The sequence below is a fragment of the Lynx rufus genome, unplaced genomic scaffold, assembly GCF_022079265.1.
Source record: "Lynx rufus isolate CCGP_SWC_20201006 ecotype Redwood Valley unplaced genomic scaffold, mLynRuf1.p SCAF_8, whole genome shotgun sequence".
Classification (NCBI taxonomy): Eukaryota; Metazoa; Chordata; class Mammalia; order Carnivora; family Felidae; genus Lynx; species Lynx rufus.
In genome coordinates, this window is record NW_025814896.1 from 105,800,976 (window position 1) to 105,825,561 (window position 24,586).

General features: G+C 38.3%; 1 protein-coding gene across 1 annotated transcript in view; it reads right to left on the reverse strand.

Moving 5' to 3' along the window:
• The window catches only part of MTA3 (metastasis associated 1 family member 3), a 175,783-nt gene that overhangs the window by 79,660 nt on the left and 71,537 nt on the right, over window positions 1–24,586 (reverse strand). Inside the window, exons 5-6 of the mRNA XM_047069159.1 lie at window positions 14,256–14,319; window positions 11,321–11,438 (exon numbers count right to left, since the gene is read on the reverse strand). Coding sequence (XP_046925115.1) covers window positions 11,321–11,438; window positions 14,256–14,319 — 182 coding nt within the window. The remainder of the gene's footprint in view (window positions 1–11,320; window positions 11,439–14,255; window positions 14,320–24,586) is intronic.

Below are 24,586 nucleotides of genomic sequence, written 5' to 3' on the forward strand. Positions count from 1 at the left end.
CGGGCTCTGTGCTGACAGCTCACAGCCTGGAGCCGGCTTCGGATTCTGTGTCTCCCCCTCTCTCTACCCCTCCCCCACTAATGCTCTCTCTTTTTGTCTCAAAAATAAATAAACATCAAAAAAAGAAAAAAAAATTTAAATGAAATTTTCCATATCTTGGGGTGCCTGGGTGGCTCAGTTGGTTAAGTGTCCAACTCTTGATTCTGGCTCAGGTCATGATATCACAGTTGTGACATTGAGCCCTGCATCAGATTCTGTGCAGTAATTTTTGGAATGGTCTTGGTGACTGTGGTATGAGCCAGAGATGGGACCAAGACTACTGGTCATGTTCACGCTAGTCATTGCAATAATCTCACCTCACTCTTTCATTTATGATTATCCAGGCAATCAGTCCAGTCCCAGTCTCATCCCACACCAGCTTACGTACATCTTCCTAATCTCTGAATTCTTAAAAAATGTATTTACCAACTAATTACACGAATGTATATATAGCACCTTATTTTTGCTTCATAAATTTTTCATAATTTTGAAAAAAATGTAGATTTAGCAATGATTTTAAATGTGGTATCCCTAATCCTCCAGCTACCTCAAATTTTAAGGTTTCTATTAAATATGGATGAAAGAAGAAAAGAAACAAAAAAAAGAAAAAGAAAAAAGAAAATTCGGACAAAGTACTTCTTCAGTATAATCACCTAAAAGTACATAATAGAGTTCAAAGACTCTGAAGAACTAAAGCTATATGGAAATCATCTTATAGGCTCTTTCCTGGATAATTGGAAATATTCTTTGTTCTAAACACAATTCATTTTCTTTGCACCAATCATCAGAGTACAATACTTGTCATGCTATTATTAAATTCAGAAACACACAAAGATGCCATTAGTCACCATTTTTATTCAATATTGTTCTCAAAGTTCTGGCCAATGTTTTACGTTATCAATCAAAGGAATGATGAGTTACTAGAGACAAATACTGTACATCATTTACGTGTGGGATCTAAAAAAGCAATACTCATAAAAACCAGAGAGTGGAACAGTGGTTACCAGGGGCTGGAGTGTAGGGAAATTGAAAAGGGAAAGATGTTGTTTTGGGATACAAATTCCAACTGCTAGAAAAGTAAGTCCTGGAGATCCAATGCATAGCATAGTGACTATAGTCAATAATACTATAAACTTCAACGCTGGTAAGAGACTAGATCTTAATTGTTCCTGCAACAAAAAAGAAAGGATAATTGTATGATGTGATAGCAGTGTTAGCTAAGCTATAGGTAGTAATCGCATTGCAACATATAAAGTCAGCAAATCAACACTCTGTACACAAACTTACACAATGTTATGTGTCAGTTATATCTCAATAAAAATATCTTATAAAAAATAAGTAACTAGAAAATATCTATATAAAAGTAACTAGAATGGCACAATAAAAATAGAACATAAAAAATCCAGTGCCATTCCAAAGAAAATATAATGTAAAAAAAAATTATGTTTTTGTTGCTGTAATAGAAAATATAACACTAAGAAACAAAACTGGAGTTATGTTTATATAAAACAAAACTTTTAAAGAAACTTTCAAAGAAGATAACTTGATTAAAAAAGAGGGAAGATTTAAAATCCTAAGGATATCATTTTTGTACAAGTATACCAACAGCCTAAATTTCACAAAATTTACTTTGAAAGCCAATAAAATAATTTGAATAGTAACCACCACAAATCCAAGAATAATAATAAAAGAATTAACTAGGGGCACCCAGGTGGCTTAGTCAGTTAAGCATCCAACTCTTAATTTTGGCTCAGGTCATGATCTCATGGTTCGTGAATGAGTTCGAACTCCACACTGGGCTCTGTGCTGATAGCAGGGAGCCTGCTTGGGATTCGCTCTCTCCTTCCTTCTCTGCCCCTCCTCCTCTCGTGCTTTTCTCTCTCTCAGGATAAATAAACTAACAAAAAAAATTAACTAAATTGGATGGGACTATAATATATAGCAATAGTAAATAAATAATTTACTGGCACAAAAATAAAAGCATAGATGTAGACTAGATCACACAACAATTTATACTTCAAAATTAAGTATTACTTTTTTTAAGTTTATTCGTTTATTTAGAGAGCAAGTGGGGGAGGGGCAGGGAGAGCGAGGGAGAGAGAATTCCAAGAGAATTCCACTATTAGTGCAGAGTCCAAGGTGGGGCTTGAACTCATGAACCATGCGATGATGACCTGAGTCAAAGCTGGACACATAACCAGACATTGTCTAACGTCCTCTGCCCCAGGTGAGAATTACTGTTCTACACGGTTGCAATTAACACCTGCTTACAACCAATGGGTGGTGTTTGTAAGTTAGTTAACATCCACCACATTTGTTGCAAAGTGTATTCTGCAAAATTACACACTAAAAAAAATAGGGCTGTGGAAAATAAAACTTTGAAAACCTATTAAACTCCGTAAGCAGAGCATTAAAAAGAAGTAATAATCATAATAAAACTACTAGCACAGTTACATCCCCACTGACATTTGCAACAAAAACAATGGTTGGTTGACTCTTTTATCTCCTTAAATCCTGGACTCATACCTCCTCCAGTGAGATGTAAGTCGTATACAGCTTCTACATAATTAAAAAAACAAAAAACAGGGTACAGGTTTGTTTTTTTTTTTAAACAATAGGGGGAAAATATTGTCAAAGCCCCCTTCATCTGTAACTCTTAAGCTTCCGCACATAGTTTTATCATAGTGGAAAGTGCCACAGATTTTGAAGGTGCTAAACCAGCCTTTACACGCACTAGAGGAAAGCACTTCTTGCAGAATTTGCATCTTTTTTTTTTCTCTTAAACTGTCTTCATCTGTGAGAATACCTGCTTCCTTGACTGCTGAGAAAAGTCTCATATAAATTGACCCACTTCCACGCCGTACTGACATTTCCCTATTTATCAACTGCATCTGAATTAATTGCAGAAGAGATTATACGAATTTAATTCTTATAACTCTCAAAGACAGACATGTCTTGAAATGCCCAAATATCAACAAGAGTTATTTAACTGATGGCAGGAGACAGTGGTGGCCAGGGGAGAAGCAACTGTGGCAGTGAACATGAGTGTCGGGCACTTTGCTAAATGCTTTACAGGTCACTTCCTCGGATCATCACAACACTGTGATGTGTGCGCATACATATTTTTCTCTTTTCAAAGAAGAGGAAATGGGGGTGCCTGGGTGGCTCAGTGGGTTGGATGTCCGGCTTCGGCTCAGGTCATGATCTCGCGGTTTCTGAGTTCAAGTCCCCCGTTGGGCTCTGTAACAACAGAGCCTGGAGAGCCTGGAGCCTGCTTGGGATTCTGTGTCTCTCTCTCTCTCTCTGCCCCTCCCCACTCCTGCTCTGTCTCTCTCTCTCTCTCACTCTCTCCAAAATAAACATTAAAAAATAAATAAATAAATAGATAGATAGATAGATAGATAGATAGATAGATAGATAGGAGGAAATGGGAACTTAGAGGAGTTAGTTTTCCCAAGGTGACTCAGCTAAACATATTATTGCCAGGTTTTGCACAAACCTACAAACCCACAGTCATTTCAGTTTATTAATTTAATGTTACTATAATACTTTTTTGCAGTTACAAATTTTAGTATGTAAAAAGATTTTGTTGAAATTTTCAGTATTACAGTGAAATAATAATTCAAAACTTCCCACTATATGACATCTTTTTCAATGGGAAATTCTCCAGGTGGTTATTTCAAACGCAACAGAAGATTTAAAATCTCAAAGAAACCTTTATCTTCCCTTGCAAACTACATACTGGTCTTTCCAGATCTCAAGAGTTTGTTAGATGGTGGGTAGCCATAAGCGAATTTTTAAATTCTGAAACTACAAAAAGATGTATTCACTAGCAAGACAAATGCCACAACAACGTCTTAGAATCCCAAGACACATTCACAAACAAAGCAAGCCTGTTATATATTCTGGCATGGTGTTGATGCTGCCACCTACTGGGGGTATTAATTCAGGTTCTATATCCCATGCCAATGCAAATTGGAATATGGCCACTGGTCAAAATGTACCCACTCAAGAGTATCAAAAGGGTTAGTAAACAGACTCTGGCAACTCCTAAACATCTGTTGAGTATGGTATTTTCTGTATTTAATTTCCCTGCAAACAGGTACTAGCTATGTATATGATGGTAATGTCATATTTTCCTTTTTTTTTTTTTTAAGTTTTTATTTATTTTTGGGAGAGAGAGAAAGAGACAGAGACAGAGCTCGAGTAGAAGGGCAGAGAGAAAAAGGGAGACACAGAATCTAAAACAGGCCCCAGGCTCTGAGCTGTCAGGACAGAGCCCAATGTGGGGCTTGAACCTGTGAACTGTGAGATCATGACCTGAGCCCAAGTTGGTGCTTAACCGACTGAGCCACCCAGGAGCCCTACAAGAACTATAACTATTGGTATACCCATTTGTCACCCTATACCCTCTTCCCTGAAAATATGTTACTTACAAAAAAGGAAGCTCTTGATATCTTGCATCTAGTTAGTTGCCTGATTACAAGTGAAATGAAACATCTTGGATATGCTAAATGCTTTAGGCTCAAATAAGAATCCAACGTGACTTCTTCATTTATGATGAAAAATGTGTTGTTTTTCTTTGTTACAGATGAATACTTACAGCTAACAAATTATAAACTTAAAAATAAACTTAATGAGAAATATATAGAATCTATATGACTAAAACTATATTGAGAAAAAACATTAACATAGGGAAAGGGAGGGAAGGAGGGAGGGAGGGAGGGAGGGAGAAAGAGAGAGAGAGAGAGAGAGAGAGAGAGAAGTGAACCATAAGAGACTCTTAACTCTAGAGAAGAAACTGAGGGTTGATGGACAAGGTGGGTGGGAGACAGGCTAAATGGTGATGGGTATTAAAGAGGGCACTTTTTGTGATGAATACTGGGTGTTATATGTAAGTGATGAATCACTGAATTCTACAACTGAAACCAATTTTACCATATATGTTAAATAACTTGAAACGAGAAAGAAAAAAAAAAAAAAAAGAAAAACAAAACCACAAGACCCAAAAGTAGCCTTGGAGAAAGAAAAAAAGACATCCCTTATTTCTAATTAGGACTTTTCAAAACCATCAAAAGTCTGTTCCCTCTAAATTAACTGAAACTCCAATAGACATACTTAAGAAAGATTCAAGCTGATAATAAAATTCATTTAGAAAAATAAGAGGAGAATTAGCCTCACCAGATATTACCACACACTACAAAGTCACTATAATTAAAACAGTGAGTTATTAGAGCATTAACAGGCAAACAGACCAGTGGGACAGAATAAAAATCTCAGAAACAGACCCATGTAGACACAGAGAAACAGACTCAATATTATGAAATGACCAGTCGCCTCCCAAAGGAATAAATAATATTAATACAATTTCAATCCGAATTCTAATGAAATCTGGAGGGAAGAATTTGACAAACTGATGAAAAACTTCAACAGTCAGGGGGGAAAAAATCTCTGAGATGAGACACCTCCCCACACTGACACACACACAGAGGATATTTTAAAGAACAATGAAGGGAAACTTGTTCTATAATAAGAGATGGATAAACTTGGATCTATCATCTATTACACAATGAAACATTGAATACAATTTCATGGATCTATATATACAGTAGCTATATAACAAACTGGAGAACATGTTAAATTAATAACAGTGTTTAACAATGGGCAAAGAGGGATGATCTAAGGGACTACTTTTTGTTTTTAGTCACTTGCACTTTCACTTTCACTTTGCAAATTATTGCACAATTTGCAATAAAGTAATTTTAAAATCTAAAAACTGGGAAGAAGCGAAGAAAATACAGTGGAGCCCTCATTGTTATACTATATTGCAAAGGGACTTCGTCAAAGACACCTCTAACTGTGTGGTTTATCTGGCGATTCTGACTATATGATGAAGAGACAGGACTCGGAAAGAAGCACTGAACAGCAGCCTTCAGCATGTAATTCTCTCAATCCTGAGAGTTACTGGGGTATCTCAAGAGATTCAATGGGGACTTCTCTCCCACCTCATCCCTAATAGCCAGGCTTTTCTTATTTTATTTACGGTCATATTGTAGGGTGTTTCATCTGGACAAAGGATTCCATTACCTAAATAAAGTTTGTAACCACCCACCCAAAAGACTGCCAGGAGAAACACTATATTAAAGGCAATTAAGACTTGTTGATGAGGGGTGCCTGGGTGGCTCACTTAAGCCTAGGATTCGACTCTTGATTTCAGTTCAAGTAATGACCTCAAGTTCTGAGATGGAGCCTGGTGTCGGGCTCCATGCTGAGCATGGAATCTGCTTGGAATTCTCTCTCTCTCTCTCCCTCCCTCCCCCACTCACTCTCTCTCATGTGTACATGCTCTCTCACTCTCTAAATAAGTATATAAACATTTAAAAAATCTATGAAATAAAAGATCTATTATACAAATGAACATTTAGTCACATTTTTTAAACATAAAGTCTGCCTTTGTCAGAGAACTGGTACAACTCTTCAAATGCTACAAGCTGTTAAGAATCATTCCTCTTACAAATAAGAACTTCAAGTCTGGTTTGAGAAGAACCATAGAATAAATTATTGCATTTTATGTATCATTTTGTTTCCTAAAATGATAGGAAATCATTTTTTTTTTTTTTTAATATTCTAATCTAGGTAGAGACTCCTGGGTGGCTAGTCGGTTGAGCGTCTGACTCTTGATTTTAGCTCAGGTTGTGATCCCAGGGTCATAGGATCAAGCCCTGCCTGGGGCTCTGTGTTGAGCATGGAGCCTGATTAAATTCATTCTCTCTCTCTCTCTCTCTATCTCTCTCTCTCTCTCTCTCTCTCTCTCTCTCTGTCTCTCTCCCTCTCCGTCTCCCTCCCCGCCCTCCCCCCACCGTCCCTCTGCCCAGCTCATGCTCTTTCTAAAAAAAAAAAATGCTTGGGAATGCAAGCTGGTGCAGCCACTCTGGGAAAACAGTATGGAGGTTCCTCAAAAAACTAAAAATAGAACTACCCTACGACCCAGCAATTGCACTACTAGGCATTTATCCAAGGGATACAGGTGTGCTGTTTCGAAGGGACACATGCACCCCCATGTTTATAGCAGCACTATCAACAATAGCCAAAGTATGGAAAGAGCCCAAATGTCCATCGATGGATGAATAGATAAAGAAGAGGTGATGTATACACACACACACAGACACACACACACACACAGACACACACACACACACAATGGAGTATTACTTGGCAATCAAAAAGAATGAAATCTTGCCATTTGCAACTACATGGATGGAACTGGAGGGTATTATGCTAAGTGAAATTAGTCAGAGAAAGACAAAAATCATATGACTTCACTCCTATGAGGACTTTAAGAGACAAAACAGGTGAACATAAGGGAAGGGAAACAAAAATAATATACAAACAGGGAGGGGGACAACACAGAAGAGACTCATAAATATGGAGAACAAACTGAGGGTTGCTGGAGGGGTTGTGGGAGGGGGGATGGGCTAAATGGGTAAGGAGCACTAAGGAATCTACTCCTGAAATCATTGTTACACTATATGCTAACTAATTTGGATGTAAATTAAAAAAAATTTAAATAAAATTTTAAAAAATGCTAATCTATGTAGATATGCTTTCCAAATAACATCACACTAACCAGACTTTATGCCTTTCAGGGGTAAATACCATATTTAAATAGTTTTCTGGATAACAGGAACTTGTGAGTTTCCATGATCTGATTCTTCTGCCCACTGTTACTTGAAACATCCCAACTTCATGACTTGGTTCAGCATTTATCTCTCCACGAGCAATACACAATTTCTAGGCTTGCTATACATCAGGGCGTATGCTCAGTGCTCAAGGGAGAACCACACAATCAATACCCGAGTGTTGATTTTAAAATTTCTGAAGTCAAATAATAAAAAATAGTATAAAAGATAACATGAACGACTGATCTCCACAGTTCAAAGATGGGAGGGACTGGGGTTCAGGAAGGAGTGACAAAGGCTGCTGAGGGGATGCGGAACTTGGGCTGGGGGCCTACGCACACATGAGCACTAAGGACCTTCCTGGCTTTTGGCCTGTGCACGGATGGACTTGCCGAACTACCGCACTTGGAACATACGCTTTTGTCCAAAACTCACAGAACTGCTCACTAAAAATGGTGGCATGTACTATGTATAAATCATACCTTAATTAAAACAAGGGAAAAACCCACCACCTGTCAATGACTACCTGGAAGACAATTAGGCATTCTGTATAAAATTTCAGACATACATGCCCTAAGACTCAGCAATTCTACTTTATTTGCCAGTTATATCCAGAGCACAAAATTATCCATTATACTCATTATAGCACTGTTTATTAATTTTAAACATCAAGGTTTTGGCGGGGGGAATAAAATGTTTAGTGAACAATTAGGTACAGAGATATAAGTCTAACATCAAACATTAAGGACTAAAGATGTAAAAATTCCTTCTGGAAGATAAACTGATTTGCACAGATGAGAACATCAATGAATGCAATCTCTCAACCTATAATAAACTGATTCACTACTCTCAATCTGTTCAAAATCATTTCCAAACACAGGTGAGTGCAGACATGGCGTTCTGTTCTTCAAGCTTAATCTTTATTGACTGACTTTTCCTGGCACTTAAGTTCAGGAAAACACAGATGACTGTAGCCTGGCATTATTCACAGCCACCACGGACACCAACGTGTACAATTCTCACACTCTATCTTGAGTATCTATTGATTTAACTCTTCTGCATACATTTTCTTAGAAGTATGACAAGGTAAAGAGAGAGAAGAACATACGGAAGAACTCCTATGTTTTTATAAAAGTTTAGATCGGGGTGCCTGGGTGGTTCAGTCTGGTAAGCGTCCAACTTCAGCTCAGGTCATGATCTCACCGTTCGAGAGTTCAAGCCCCGCATCGGGCTCACTGCTATCAGTGCAGGGCCCACTTCAGATCCTCTGTCCCTCCCTCTCTCTGGCCCTCCTCTACTCGCACTACTGCTCTCTCTCAAAAATAAACATTTAAAAAAAAGTTTATTTTAGCAATCTTTACACCCAACATGGGGCTTGAACTCACGACCCCGAGATCAATAGTCATATGCTCCTCCGACTGAGCCAGCCAGGCACCCCTGGCAGTACTTGTATGTTTTAATAATCAGGGGGCAAAAACAAAAAGTGAAGGCCTTTTGGTGAGTAACGCAAATCGTAAAGACCTTAAAGGAAAAGACTAAGAAATCCCAAACTTTTGTATGATAAAAAATAAAATATATTTAAATTTAAAGTCACTATTAAAAATTTTTAATCAAATAATTAGGTCTGTGGGGGAGAGGTTTATAATCCTTGTAGACTTCTGTGTTTGCTTACCTTTAGTAGTCAAGTAATTCTTGCCAATACATAAAAAGATAAACAACCAAGTAAGTAGAAAAAGCACAAGATGGGGCACCTGGGTGGCTCAGTCCATTCGGTGTCCGACTCTTGATTTCAGCTTGGGTCATGATCTCACGGTTGTGGGACTGAGCACCGTACTGGGCTCCGTGATCAACTTGGAGCCTGGTTAAGATTTTCTCTCCCCCTCTCCCTCTGCCCTTCTCCGGCTTGCATGTGCGTTCTCTCCCTCTCCCTCTCTCTCTCTCTCTCTGAAAAAGAGTGTGCCTGGGTGGCTCAGTCAGTGGGGCATCCGGATCTTGATTTTGGTTCACGTCATGATCTCATAGCCGTGTGATCGAGCTCTGAGCCAGGCTCTGTGATGACAGCACCGAGTCTGCTCGGGATTCTCTCTTTACTCTTTCTGCCCCTTCCCTGCTCTCATGTGAGCTCTCTCTCAAAATAAATAAACTTTACAGTTTAAGAAAAAAAAAGAAAAAAGAGAAAGAAAGAAAGGGGTGCCTGGGTGGCTCAGTCGGCTAGACATCCAACTTCAGCTCAGGTCATTATCTCATGGTCTGTGAGTTCGAGCCCCGTGTCAGGCTCCGTGCTGACAGCTCGGAGCTCGGAGTCTGGAACCTGCTTCAGATTCTGTGTGTGTGTGTGTGTGTGTGTGTGTGTGTGTGTGTCTGTCTCTGTCCCTCCCCCACTCATGCTCTGTCTCTCAAAAATAAATAAACATTAAAAAAAAAAAAAAAAAAAAAAAAAGAAAAAGCCCAAGAAATTTAAAGGCTAAAGATAACTAGGGCAAGCATAATTTCAATTTTAAAACAAAACAAAACAAAAAACTCTAAGACAATTATATATCAAAATGTGGCTTAAAAATGGAGGGTGAAAAAATTCCTCATAATCAGTGTTGGTGAAAGCACCTGGTTCTTTCATAATATAGTAACAGTCGTTTTGAAGAGCAAAGGAGCATTTTCAGTATGTAAAACGTATATACCATTTCACTTCCAAGAAGTTATGCTTGAAAAAAATATATAGGTATAGCTTTTCTAGCAGCATCAATTTGTAACATTGAAAACATAAATGCCTAAAAGTCTACCAATAGGGGGCTGGAAGAGGGAATTATAGTACATCCACGCAAATTTAAGACCTGCACAGTTAGTGAAAAGAATAAAGGTCACTGTACTCATAGGGAAAAGTACTAAAGTTACGCGGTTAACTGAAGAAAGCAGTTGCAGAGTAACATATGCAACACGGCACTGCATGTGGACCCTTCCTGGACGGAGGGTAAGCCAGCGTGAACCAAATAAACACACCCGAAACGCCCATAGTGATTAAATATGGGTTTGGAATGAAGGAGAGCAGATGGTGTTCATTTCCTACATTATACATTTCTGTGTTTCATTTTTTAATGTTAAGAATGTTTACTTTTGAAATCAGAAAATAAAGGTTTTGAGTGTACAGTTTTAACAGGAGAAAGAAAAATTTGTCTTGTTAGGAAGATATTTTTGAAATGCAAAGCTCTGAATCTCTCCAGTACATAACTACCCAGATTAGCCCAAATCCCCACCAAAACATAACTGTTCACTAGATTCCAGGCACCTCAGTTAGATGATTTAGGAGCATTCAGGATTTCAAGGCATGTACATATCACATGAAGACACAACTTCAACGATACGAACATTCTAGAAGTTGCATTTAAAAGGAAAACACAGCCAGAAAACTCACAAAAATGTAAAATAAAAATCAAACAATTGATCAAATAAATTATTTTCTGTTGTTATTTGTTGTATTTCTACAAGGGGAAGAACTTGTAACTTTTAAACTTTAGCCCAAAAGACATTTCTCCTGTATGTGGAAAAGAATATTTGAGTTTCAAGACATATTTGTTTTCATAGGACTTGAAACCCAAAGGAAAACATACCTTCTAAGAGCATTTCTGGAATGTCTGCTTGATATCTAGGTCCCACTCTGATTTCACCTTTGTCAGCTAATAGTGTTTTCACTGAAGGGTCGTAGACCAATGAGTAGAAAAAGGTATCCTGAGAAAAAATGACAGAAAATATCTAGGTAAGCTCAACTCCTTCTACTTTTTATAAAGCAATGAGGCCAATGTCATGATAATGAAATCATAAAACTTCAGAGAGTATATAAAATTTCCTTTTGGTGAATAAATTCATGAATCTTGAAGAAGAGAACAATGTTAGGGTCATCATGTAAAACAGTGTAAAATTAAATCAAGCAAAAAACAAATAGCATACAATAAAGGTAGATTATAAAGTTTTGTTGTTTTAGTCTAAAAGAAAACCAATGAACTGCTCTAAAACAGATTCTGAGCTAGCAAAGCTAAGCTCTAAGTCAAAGGTAAGACACCTGAATCAAGCAATCATTTAAATCTCTAAAGCCCACACCAAACAACGAGGACACAAGGCGCCCTTACTTCTGGAGTGTCCACCCACATTTCATCAACATACTCAAATGGATACACATTTCACATTAAAGTTTAGAAGAGCTGAGCTTACATACAGTTTCCTAATTAAAATGTCACATTGCATTATTTCATGGAGCATCTATTAATTCCAATTCTGCAGTTCTCCTTTGAATCCTGAAACATTCATATTTATACATAAATAGGCATATAAACATCACTACCTACCACCACCGGCACACCCACCAACTTTCCAAGGTTCTTTAAAACGCAAAAAGGCCCTAGTTACTGCGTCTAATGGATAAAATGACCAGGCTACCAGGCCTTTGCTGAATTCTGCATCACTACTGGAGGTCTTAAAAGGTCTTGTCCCTGTTTCCTGCTATGATTCTGAGGGTTATCTACTATACAACTCTCTGCATTATATGCTGGAGGGGTCTGCTCCTACCATCAGCACTTTACCAAGACCGTGCCGAGCAAGCTACAAATAAGAGATAATCTACCAGATTGTAAAGCTTTCTCCTTACAGACTGTGTGATAAAGGGAAAGGAGAAAAACAGACAAGGCGATACCATCCATTCAGAATTCTTCTGCATGGGTCACAGTCAGAAGAAAAGACTAAAGAATCAAACACAACAATATGACAATTTATGCATATAAAGAAAAGTCTACCTGGGGAAAAGAAAAAAAAATCTGCAGAATATATAAACCAACCTGCTCAATAGGCTGATGGAGGGAGATCAATATGTAATCAGAATTGTTTGTTTTGTAAGACGGGAGCAACAAAGAATGTTACTAGGGTGACTGACGCTACTGCCATTGGCACAGTATGGGCCTTCAAAGTACACATACTTCTGGTCACTTTTATTGTGTAAAACATGTTAGTATAGTATTCTAGAAAAATGGGATTTTGCCATACTATACAGCAGAATAAAATGAAATTATTACTTAAGGCCACAAAAGTTGCTTAAGACTCCTTAAAGTTACATGTGCCAATATGGGAAATCGCTTAAAATGTAAAAGGTAATGTTAATTTTTCTAAAAGGAAAACATTGTGATTAGAAAGTTGTCCTTTAAGGGGTACCTGGGTGGCTCAGGTTAAGCATCGACTTTTGATCTCAGCTCAGGTCTTGATCTCAGGTTCCTGAGTTCAGCAAAGATACCACGTTTTTTAAAAAATTACACTGTCTTAACAGCCAAATACACCAGTAAAATAAACTGAAACATACTCATGTTTCCTCCTTTTATTCCTGCTTCTATGAACTAATGGTAACATCTGAGCATTCTCTTTATCCATATTATTTTCCACATGTTGACTGACAACAAACACTATTACCTTCTTTTCTAAATTTCACAAGAGTAAGTTATAAAGACTATCAACCTTTTTTCTGCCTTGAACATTTACCTCCTCTTAGTTTTCTCTGTTCAATTTTCTAACGTACAGTAGTTCCACATGTCTGCATCAATCCTTTCAGGGACAACACTTTTAAGTATAATAAAAATTTTGGGGGGGGGGCGCCTGGGTGGCTCAGTCGGTTAAGCGTTCGACTTTGGCTCAGGTCATGATCTCACAGTCCGTGGGTTCGAGCCCCGCGTTGGGCTCTGTGCTGACAGCTCAGAGCCTGGAGCCTGCTTCCGATTCTGTGTCTCCCTCTCTCTCTGCCCCTTCCCCGCTCATGCTCTGTCTCTCAAAAATAAATATTGAAAAAACATTAAAAAAAAATTTTTTTTAATATATCCCTTTAATTCTTTAAACGCACGCATACATACATACATACATACATACATACATACATACATACAGATTTGGGAAAACAAAAACATCATGCAACTATAAAGGTTAAATCTTAAAATGTCAACAGTAAAAATTTTCTCATTGTGGAATATTCTGTTTACAGGAATTTCCTCCTTCTAATGAAGTATATGCTCTCACCCAACTTGTGAAAATATGTTTAAAATGTTTCTTGTTGAAGTTCACAGAAGGAAACACTTGTAGTTGACAAAGAATCTTATTGAGATTCTAGGAAAGAAAGCAGACCACCAGTGCTAGGATCTCATCTGGAAAAAGCCTAAAATAAAAACTCTTTATTTAAACAACAACAAAAACAAAAAACAGGGAGGAGGATTGAGTACACAAAAGTCATTTATTTCATAAAGCCAAAAATATTTCTACTGCTACCAACTACATCATCATACCTTATAAAGTCTTTCATTACCAGCTTAAAAAAGACGGCACAGAAGTTTTTGCCAACTCTTCTCTCAGTTAACCAGAAAAATAAAATTATCCAAAAGTATTCTGGTCATTACACTTTTATATAATGCTGCTCTCCCGGTGCAATAGTTTGGTACAAGAAGAAATACATTTAAAGGTATGGGCTTCATGTGAAATCAAGGGGGAAAAAAAACATAAATAAGTGCAATTGTGAATTACCTCTTTATCAAGATATGACAATACTGACTCTGTCTCATTCAGAAGGGCAACACTGCATTTTCCCCTGTTGAAAAAGGGAAAAAGTGAATGAATGTCAGAAAGGCCACCTCACCTTCACATCGATGACATATACAAAGTCAGGAATATTCAGAATGTAAAGTTACTATTAAGAAACTAGATGGCAGTTACAAATACACGTAAATGTGTACACTTAGACTCGCTTTACAATCCTGGTGTTGTAGAACATAAAAAATAAGACTGTTTTTGTAGGCATTTACTGCGAGGCTAACCTGTGGAAGGAACTGTTGTTAGGCAGTAAATTTTATGACATAAAGCACTTCACGGGTATTTTCTAATTATTACAGAAAGAAAAAAAAGGAGTACAATGAAACCTTCGTATTAAAAGTGAGTTTCTGAATCTATAAAAAGTTAATATGAGGTGATTTTATACAAGGACTCTTTAGACAAAGACTTCACCATGCAAACCAGCACCTAAATAATCTTCGGATTTTTTAAGTGGCCACTGCATATGAGGACCTAAAAATAATATACATTCATCAGGATTAACTAGCTTACCTTTATTGACCTTGCTCTAAAGCCTAGTTAAAATTTAAATACACTGCTATAAAGTAGGGGGCAAAATAAAGATCTACAGATTCAAAGACCTTGAAGTCTGATGGCATTTACCTTTGATCACAGCCCTTGGTGTGAGTTTGAAAACGAATGTCTATTAAAAAAACAAAAAACAGTCTTGTCCAGACTTGAGAAAAACTGAAGTTATCCAAGTAGAGGCATTTATTACAAATACGTTTTCAATTATCCTCACTATCTTGAAAAATTCTGTAGACCTACAAATTTAACAGGAGAAATTTGGTAGACAATTCAAGTTACAGATAATTGGTTAGGACTCACAAAATATTGTTTAAATGCCAAAATGTTATTTGATTTTGTAAACAAAAGTCACTTCTTGCTCCCCACAAAATAACAAGCAAAAACAAATCGTCACATATACACTGAATGGGAAGCTAAAAGAGCAGGCTGTTGGAACACCAGAGTGAAAAACAATTCAAAGGAAAAGATTACCAAAAGCAAAATAAAATGTAAAAAACACTAACACAAAGGTCAAAAATTACAGTTCACCGAACATTTTCCAAATGTATATTCCTTAAATTTAAAAAAGTTTAACCCTCATAAAAACATCTTTTTCTGGCAATCATCTATAGTTAATATAACTTCAAAAGACTTCTGAGAACATGTGTTATTTCCATATTATCTTCTCAAATCTCTAACTTAGCGAGAGTTATAAGGGTTTTTGGTTTTTCTAGTATATTTTATTCATGCAAATTACTGAAGCAGAAAAATTAACATTACTTCGGAGCATATAACAACACTCACAGTCAACAATTCCCTGACATGCTCGTGGAAAGGACAGAATAACGAGCAGGGAAATTGCTCCGCTGAGGTTTGCACATCTACAGCTGTCACAGAAGAACTTCTGTGACCTGTGTGTGTGCTCCTAACACATGCAATGTGCATAAGTGGGTTTCCAAAAATAGGTTTCGTGTAGGGTTTTTTTTTTGCCTCTGCAACAGCTGACAAAGCAGTATTTCTAACATTTAATACTTAATTACCTAGAAGAAATAAAATCTTGTTTTTTAAAGGTCTCTAAAGCCACTTTTTTTTTTAAGTGCAGAGGAGCAAAAGCTGAATGTCATCTTAATAGATACCACTTTCTTCAACGGTCACTTGAATTTCAAGGGTTAACAGACACTGAAAATTTACACAAACAATACAGCCTACTTAAGAGTTTCTTCCATACTGTGTGAAATGACAAGAGGATTTAAACTGAATCATCAAACCACTATTTTCATATTTATATTAGGAGATAAGAAAACACTGTTATGTACTCTTTTAGAGATACAACAGGACTGCAAAATCAAGAGGATACCCAGCCAACCTAAAATACAAGTTATTTGGGTTAATGTAGCTTTTATGCAAAGATGAAAAAAATAATGCATGATTTTTCATCTGTAAGTTTTCTTTACCGCAGCTATGTATTTTTCTCCCAAATTAAAAATGAAAATCTGAGGGGCACCCGGGTGGCTCAGTGGGTTAAGCATCCGACTTCGGCTCAGGTCATGATCTCGTAGTTCATGTCTCGTAGTCTGAGACCCACCTCAGGCTCTGTGCCAACAGCTCAGAGCCCGGAGCCTTCTTTATGAGTCTGTGGGTCTCCCTCGCTCTCTGCCCCTCCCCTGCTCACGCTCAGTCTCTCTCTCTCAAAAATAAATAAACATTAAAAAATTTTTTAAAAGGAAAATGAAAATCTGACACTTAAAATATTCAAATACATATACTAACAGCTAACAAAGCAGGAAGTTGAGTCAGAATTATTTTATGAAGTAAATATGAATATGTAATTAACAGATGTACTACCACGCCAAGAGTTGTTGATAAAGGTAGCTTAAAAAGAGATGTAAAGAGCTGGCTTCCTTTATGCTGAACAAATCTTGGCTCACAGAAAAAGAAAGAGGATGAATTTTAAGCTAACCCCAAACTAAAGGAACTATTATCAAACGGTGAATATAGATAACCCAACTGATTTATGCTGAATCTCAAGCAATGACCCTAATTGTGCTCTTCCACCATACTTTAGTCCGTAAAGAACAAAGATACCCAAACATGACGATATAAACATAAAACACATCAAAGACCTTAATACGAAGAAAAATCACTCCAGGCCTGTATAATTATTTATGTTGCTTTTCTACAAGCAACTATATACAGTAACACAGAATTTTTCACTGAAAAAGGTTTTAAAAACATACTCTGTTTGCTTCAGAAACTGGGCAGGGTGTTGGGACAGAGAGACATGTGAATAAATAATTATGACACAACGCAATCCTGTGTTTAATGGCAAGTTCTGATCAGCCTATCTGCTTAACAGGATGTTCAGTATACTCCCACAGATTCAAAAACCACATGCAAAAGGCGCACCCAGGTTACAGATTTATTTAAAGATGCTACCTATTTGTATACATGAAAGAAGAAGTTTAAATTAGCATCCATTTCCCCAGTGCCTAAAGACTTTCGGTTCCATACCACTCCAGCTTGTAGAATAATAGTGCAGGACCACCAGGGTCCCTGCTTAGGAAAATGAAAATTTCTTAGTGTCACACCAGATTTATTGAAGCCGAACATCTTGGGGAGGGATCGAGAAATCCTCGTGGTTAGGAAGAATCACCAGGTGATCCTTAGTCAGATTTACTGAATCCAAAGATCTCAGGGAGGGATCAAGGAATCTACATGGAAAAACAAGCATCACCCGGTGATTGTTAGGCATAATGAACTTGAAAAACCCCTACTACAGATGCAGAGTCTGACTAAACTTTCCTTGTTCAATGAAAGACAATAGTTTTTCATGATAGAAAGGCATTTTCTCAATGGCCTTATGAGTCTTACAGTTGTTCTGGATTCTGAACATTTTCTCATATTGAAAACAATGCTAAGTTCTGTGATTGGAAATTCAGTGAACAGACAGTTTTAAACAGTATTTAATCCAAATTTTTAAAAAATGAAGTTCAAAGATCCAAAATGCTTTCAGAAAATGATATTTCACAACAGCAATACTGTAAAACAGGACAAAAGGAGATTCAAAATTCTGAATGAAAGGATTCCCAAACCAAAATTTAATGCCTAAAAAAAATCAGCAGCTAAGTGTAGAAAACATTTTCACGATAAGCAAGGACTCAGAATTTTTTACATTTTAGAAGACTAATTGAAAGGAAAGGCAAAAGGGGCACCTGGCTGTCTCAGTCAGTAGAGCATGTGATTCTTGGTATCAGAGTCATGAGTTCGAGTCCCACATTGGGTATATATCTTACTAAAAAAATAAAGAAGAAGGAAAACAAAGGCAGAACAATTATTAAGTCCAAGGAAAACAAAAGGCTGTACAAGAAAGAATATGTGGGGAATCCTTACATGTTCGTAAAATACAATGACTGATTATTAAGTTAAAGAATAATTGTGATATATTGGAAACATGAGGGAAAGGAAATAGAGAAGAGAAAGCAGAAATTTGTACAATTGAAAAAGTAAGAGTAAGCAGTGTAAGAGAGGTATAAATGCAGGAAAATGACTATGCTGGGGGGACTCTGCTTATGACTGCTTTGGATACTATTACACAGCTATATACATATGTTTGATTTTTAAAAATACAATTTAGGGGCGCCTGGATGCTCACTCAGTAAAGCGTCCGACTTTGGCTCAGGTAATGATCTTGAGGTTCGTGGGCTCCAGCCCTGTGTCAGGCACACTGCTGTTGGTGTAGAGCCTGCTTTGGATCCTCTGTCCACCCCCCCCCACCCACCCCCCACCCCCCCCGCGGCGTCCCGGTCTCTCTCTGCCCCACCCCTGCTTGCACTCTCTCTCTCAAAAATGAATAAACATTTTAAAAACTCTAACAAAAAATCTTAAAAAAAAAATACTATTTAAATTTAAAGTAACAGGGGGGATCCTAATTAAATGAAGTGCATAAATTTATATACATAATATATATACCAAGGAAGCAAAGATTATTTACCATGACTCTATATTAGGTTTTCTAAACCTTGGCACTATTTTTTTTAATGTTTATTTATTTGTTTTGAGAGAGAGAGCGCGAGCATGCACACACAGGGGAGGCGCAGAGAACCCCAAGCAGGGAGCCAGACCCATGAGACCATGACCTGAGCTGCAAAGAGTCAGATGCTTAACCAAACGAGCCACGCAGGCGTCCCTCGACCTTGGCATTATTAACACGTGAAGCCAGGTAATTCTTTGCTGTGGGGGGCTGTCCCATGCACGTACGGTGTTAGCAGCATCACTGGCCTCTGCCAACTGGGTAACAGTAGCTCCCCCACACGTAGCTGAGACAACCAAATCTTCCCAGACTTTAATGAATGGTCCCCAGGAGACAAAACTGTCTCTTGTTGAGAATCACTGGTCTGCATTATAGAACTGATGAACCATGGGCTAACTATACCTTAATAACAAACACATAAGGACTGTGTCATAGAAGTGATATAAGTGAAAGAATATGATTTTATGGATCTTTAGACTATAAAAAGAAGGACAAAAACAGAGAAAGAAATCTGGAATCCTTCAAATACTTCTATTTAAAGATACATTTTCTAATACTTCTTTAACAGATGTTAAGAAAAACTAAAGAAGGCCAAAAACAAAAACAAAGATGATTCTGCAAAGAAAAGTGACATGTAGTGTTTTGAAAAACTCATTCTATTCTGTCTGTGGTACGTAGAGAATGCCAAAGCAACAAAGCTTTGGCATGATTCTGGAGATTTGATAACAAATATGAAACAAACTACAAAAAAGGAATTCAAGGGTGAAAAAATCCTTCTCTTGGTGCCACTTTTCCCTTTTATGGCTAGGACAAAGTGGAATGTCCAAAAGAAGGCAGTAGTTATTAGGAAGATCCTCTTCCCTGGGACAGGATGACAAACTGTTTTGATTACCAAGGCCCTTCCACAACCATGCAGGATAACATGTAAAATATACGCTTTTCTGCACTGGGACTCTGGTCGGAGAAAGAAACACTTCAACCCGCAGAGGATAAAATGATCCTTTCAAAGTAAAGATTTTACCATACAAAGACAACATTCAAGAGAAAGTGTGCTAAACACATGGGCTTTAAAATGTTAAACTGTGGGGCGACTTAGCCGGTGAAGCTTCTGACTTCCTCTCAAGTCCGGCGTTGGGTTCTGTGTTGACAGCTCAGAGTCTGGAGCCTGCTTCGGATTCCGTGTCTCCCTCTCTCTCTGCCCCTCCACCTCCCCACCCACCTCCCCAATAAATACACATTAAAAAGAACGTTGAACTGTAATACGATTTTTCTCTTCACTGTATTTTTTTTCTCACATCCTTCCACTAAGCAATCCTATGAGTTTATGCACACTAATTAACTTCCTTATGTTAGTTTCTTAAGCAACACTACTTGTACTCTTCAATAGTATCATTTTCGCTAATTCAAATTGTTTACAAATAGCAATAAAATTGCAAAAAATCTAACATCTTAAAATACTGGCATAATAAAATGTACAGGAAGAAAACTGCCTTATTAGAAATTTTTTTAGATTCCGAATGAGATCCTTTAACATTAACAGCTAAACTGAAAAGAGTCTGTTAATTCAAGTGGAGTGCTATTTCATTATATAATTAAAAGTTAGCAGGTACTGGGGTGGCTCAGTTGTTAAGCATCTGACTTCAGCTGAGGTCATGATCTCACAGTTCGCGAGCTCAAGTCCCACAGAGAGTGAGCTGGAGCCCGCTTCGGGTAAAAAACGAGACCCACTTCTCTCTTCTCTCTCCCCCTGCCCCTCCATCACTTGCACCCTCTCTCTCAAAAATAAATAAATAAATAAATAAAAAGAAATTAAAAATAAAAGTTAGCATTACTATTTTTCAATAAACATAAGTCTTTTAAAAATTGTTTTCTCAGGGTGCCTGGGTGGCTCAGTCAGTTAAGCATCCTACTCAAGTCAAGTTCTCGCAGTTGGTGCTCGTGAATTTAAGTCACTAAATTTAAGGCTCTCTGCAGTCAGCTTCAGATCCTCTGTGAACCTCTCTCTCTGCCCCTCCCCTGTTTGCTCTATCTCAAAAACAAATAAACATTTAAAAATAATTGTTTTCTCAAGTTGCCTGACTGGCTTAGTCAGTAAAGCATGTGGGATCATGAGTTCAAACCCACATCAGGTGTAGAGCTTACTTAAAAAAATTTGCGGGGGGGGGGAGCGCCTGGGTGGCTCAGTTGATTAAGCATCACACTTCTGATGAGGTCATGATCTCACAGTTCATGAGTTCAAGCCCTGCATCGGGCTCTGTGCTGACAACTCAGAGCCTGGAGCCTGATTCATATTCTGTGTCTCCTTATCTCTCAAAAATAAATTAACACTGAAAAAAACTTTTTTTTAATTTGGAAGAGAGAATGAGCAACAGAGGGACAGAGCGAGAGGGGGAGAGGGAATCCCCAGCAGGCTCCATGCTCAGTGCAGAACCCAACACGGGGCTTAATCCTGTGACTCTGGGTTCATGGCCTGAACTGACATCAAAAGTTGGACACTCAACCAACTGAGCCACACAGTTGCCCCCACAAAAAATTTTTAATTGTTTTCTGGGAATATGACAAAAAAGGCCTCAACAGACCTAAATTTACAAATTACAAATCCTTTTACTTGAATCTCCCTGTTTTGATCAACACAGAAATATGAATGAATACAAAATCCAGAAAATATAATTAGGAGATTTTCATCTATTTTACTTGTTATGACTTATTTTGTACATCTTCACCCAATCACGCACATGTGAAGGGACCTATGCCCAAGTTTATTCTTTGCAGTATTATTTTAACAGCAAAAAGCTAAAATGAACCAAGTATCTATTAATTAGGATTAAATAAATTAGACATATGAAACAACTATAGAAAAGATGAAGCAGATCCTTATTATCTGATATGGAATTATGCCCAAGATATTTCATTTAAAAAGCACAATGTATAGGGCACCTGGGTGGCTTAGTCGTTAAGCATCTGACTTAGGCTCAGGTCATGATCTCTCCGTTTGTGAGTTCGAGTCCAACATTGGGGCAAGAGCCCCGCTTCGGGTAAGCTTGAGGCCCGAATCCGGTGAGCATGAGACCTGTTTCAAGTGAGCCCTACTTCTCTCTCTCTCTCTATCCCTCAGCCCCTCACTCAGCTGCAAGCCTCTCTCTTTCTCTCTCTCTCCCTGGGAAAAAAAAAAAAGCACATGTAGAAAGCAAAATGGAGTCACTCAAGGTAAACAGTGACTTATGTCAAGCAGTGACACAAACAGCCAAGGGTGTTACAGCTAAGACCAGATATCACTGAAACCACCACAGGCTGATGGCATCCAAAACTGATAACCAGAGCAAAGCCAAGAGAGTCTGGAAGAACTAAGAGCTGATAACAAGAAGAAACCTGCAAAGGCCCAAGACTGACTAAACTGTGTTTTCCTAATATTTATTTATTATATTTTAGAGAGAGAGAGACAGAGAGAGAGAGAGCAAGTGGAGGAGGGGCACAGAGGGAGACAGAGGATCCCAAGCAGGCTCTCTGCTATCAGCCAGATGTGGGGGCTCGAACTCCTGATCTGCGAAATCATGACCTGAGCTGAAGTCAGAGGCTTAATGGACTGAACCACCCAGGTGCCCAACTAAAACTCTTTAAAAAGGAAGGACTTGGGGCGCCTGGGTGGCGCAGTCGGTTGAGCGTCCGACTTCAGCCAGGTCACGATCTCGCGGTCCGTGAGTTCGAGCCCCGCGTCGGGCTCTGGGCTGATGGCTCAGAGCCTGGAGCCTGTTTCCGGTTCTGTGTCTCCCTCTCTCTCTGCCCCTCTCCCGTTCATGCTCTGTCTCTCTCTGTCCCAAAAATAAATAAACGTTGAAAAAAAATTTTTTTTAAAAAAAAAGGAAGGACTTCGCAGCAAGCTGTCAGAGTCTCCAGATGCTGAGCCTTCCATGATCTGACCACATTAAAAAGGCAACTCCCGAAGGCTATGCCTGACTGATCTGTGACCCTAACAGAGATGCTCCACTGGTTGAATGAACATAATACACAGTAAGCACCAAGAGCTGACCTGGATGGGACCGAGGTCTGATCTCAACTACACACTCACAGACTGACTTTGCATTTGGTTCGTTAACTTCTTATCCCTAACTGTATCTTGCTTGCTGTGTGACTTCGTATTGTGCTTTGCTCAGTGTGCCCTGTACTAAGGCAAGTTGAACACATAGTGAAATGTCACTGAGTTTGGAATCCTAAACCTGCTTTACAATTGTGTTTACCTTGCCGTGACTGAATAAAGCTGCACTATGGAAAGACACGACTCATACAGGAGTCATTATACCATGCTCACAACATAGAATAGCATCACAATTTATTCCATGATTTACTACAGACACAAACATACACACTTCTTTGCTTCTATATGTATGAATTGTTTCTGGAAGCATATGTAAGATTCTAGAAACAGTGATGGGCTAGGGGACTGTATAGGAGTGAGACACTTTATTGTGTACCCCAGATTTTGATTTTGAACCATGTCAATATATCACATATCCCTCCTCAATGTTTAAACTTTGAATATATTTTTTATTATTTAAAAAAAATTAACATTTATTTTTGAAAGACAGAGACAGAGCACTAAGTAGGAGAGGGGCAGAGAGAGGGAGACACAGAATCTGCAGCAGGCTCCAGGCTCTGAGCTATCAGCAGAGAGCCTGATGCGGGGCTTGAACCCACAAACGTGAAATCATGACCTGAGATGAAGTTGGACGCATAACTGACTAAGTCACCCAGACGTCCCTCGTTATGATTTTTTAAATGCGTATTTTGAGAGAAAGAGAAAGGCAGAGAGAGAGAGAGGGAGAGAGAGAGGGAAGGAGGGGGGGAGAGAGAAAGAGAGAGAGAGAGAGAGAGAGAGAGAGAGAGAGAGAGAGAGAGAGAGTGAGTCCCAAGCAGGCTCCATGCTCAGCACAGAGCCTGACATACGGCTCAATCTCACGACCATGAGATCATGACCTGAGCCAAAATCAACAGTCTGATGTCTAACTGAGTGAGCCACCCAGGTGCCCCACGTTTTTCATTACGATTAAGTGTATGCTTTAATCTCCATCACATATTTCCCTCATTCTCCTACCCACCTCTCCTATGGTACCCATCAGTTTGTTATCTATAGTTAAGAGTCTGTTTGTCGGTTTCTCTCTCTTTTTTTTTTTTTGCTTGTTTTGTTCCTTAAATTCCACCAATGAGTGAGATCATGTATGGTATTTGCCTTTCTCTGACTGACTTATTTCATTTAGCATTATATTCTCTAGCTCTATCCATGTTGCTGCAAATGGCAAGGTTTCGTTCTTTTTTATGGCTGATTCATATTCGTGTGTGTGTGTGTGTGTGACATCTTTTTTATCCATTCATCTATCAGTGGACACTTGAGATGCTTCCAGTTTGGTTATTGTAAATAATGCTGGGGTGCATCTAAGTGGCTCAGTCACTTGAGTGTCCGTCCAACTCTGATTTCAGCTAAGGTTGTGCAATCAAGCCCCATATCATGCTCCACACTGAGCAGGGAGCCTGCTTAATATTCTCTTTCTCTCCCTCTGCCCTTCTCCCCCACTCTCTCTCTTTCTAAAATAATAACAACAATAATAATGCTGCAATAAACAAAGGAGTGCACATATCCCTTTGAATTAGTTTTTTTTTTTTTTGTATTTTTGGGAAAATGCCCAGTAGTGAGATTACTAGATCATAGTGTAATTCT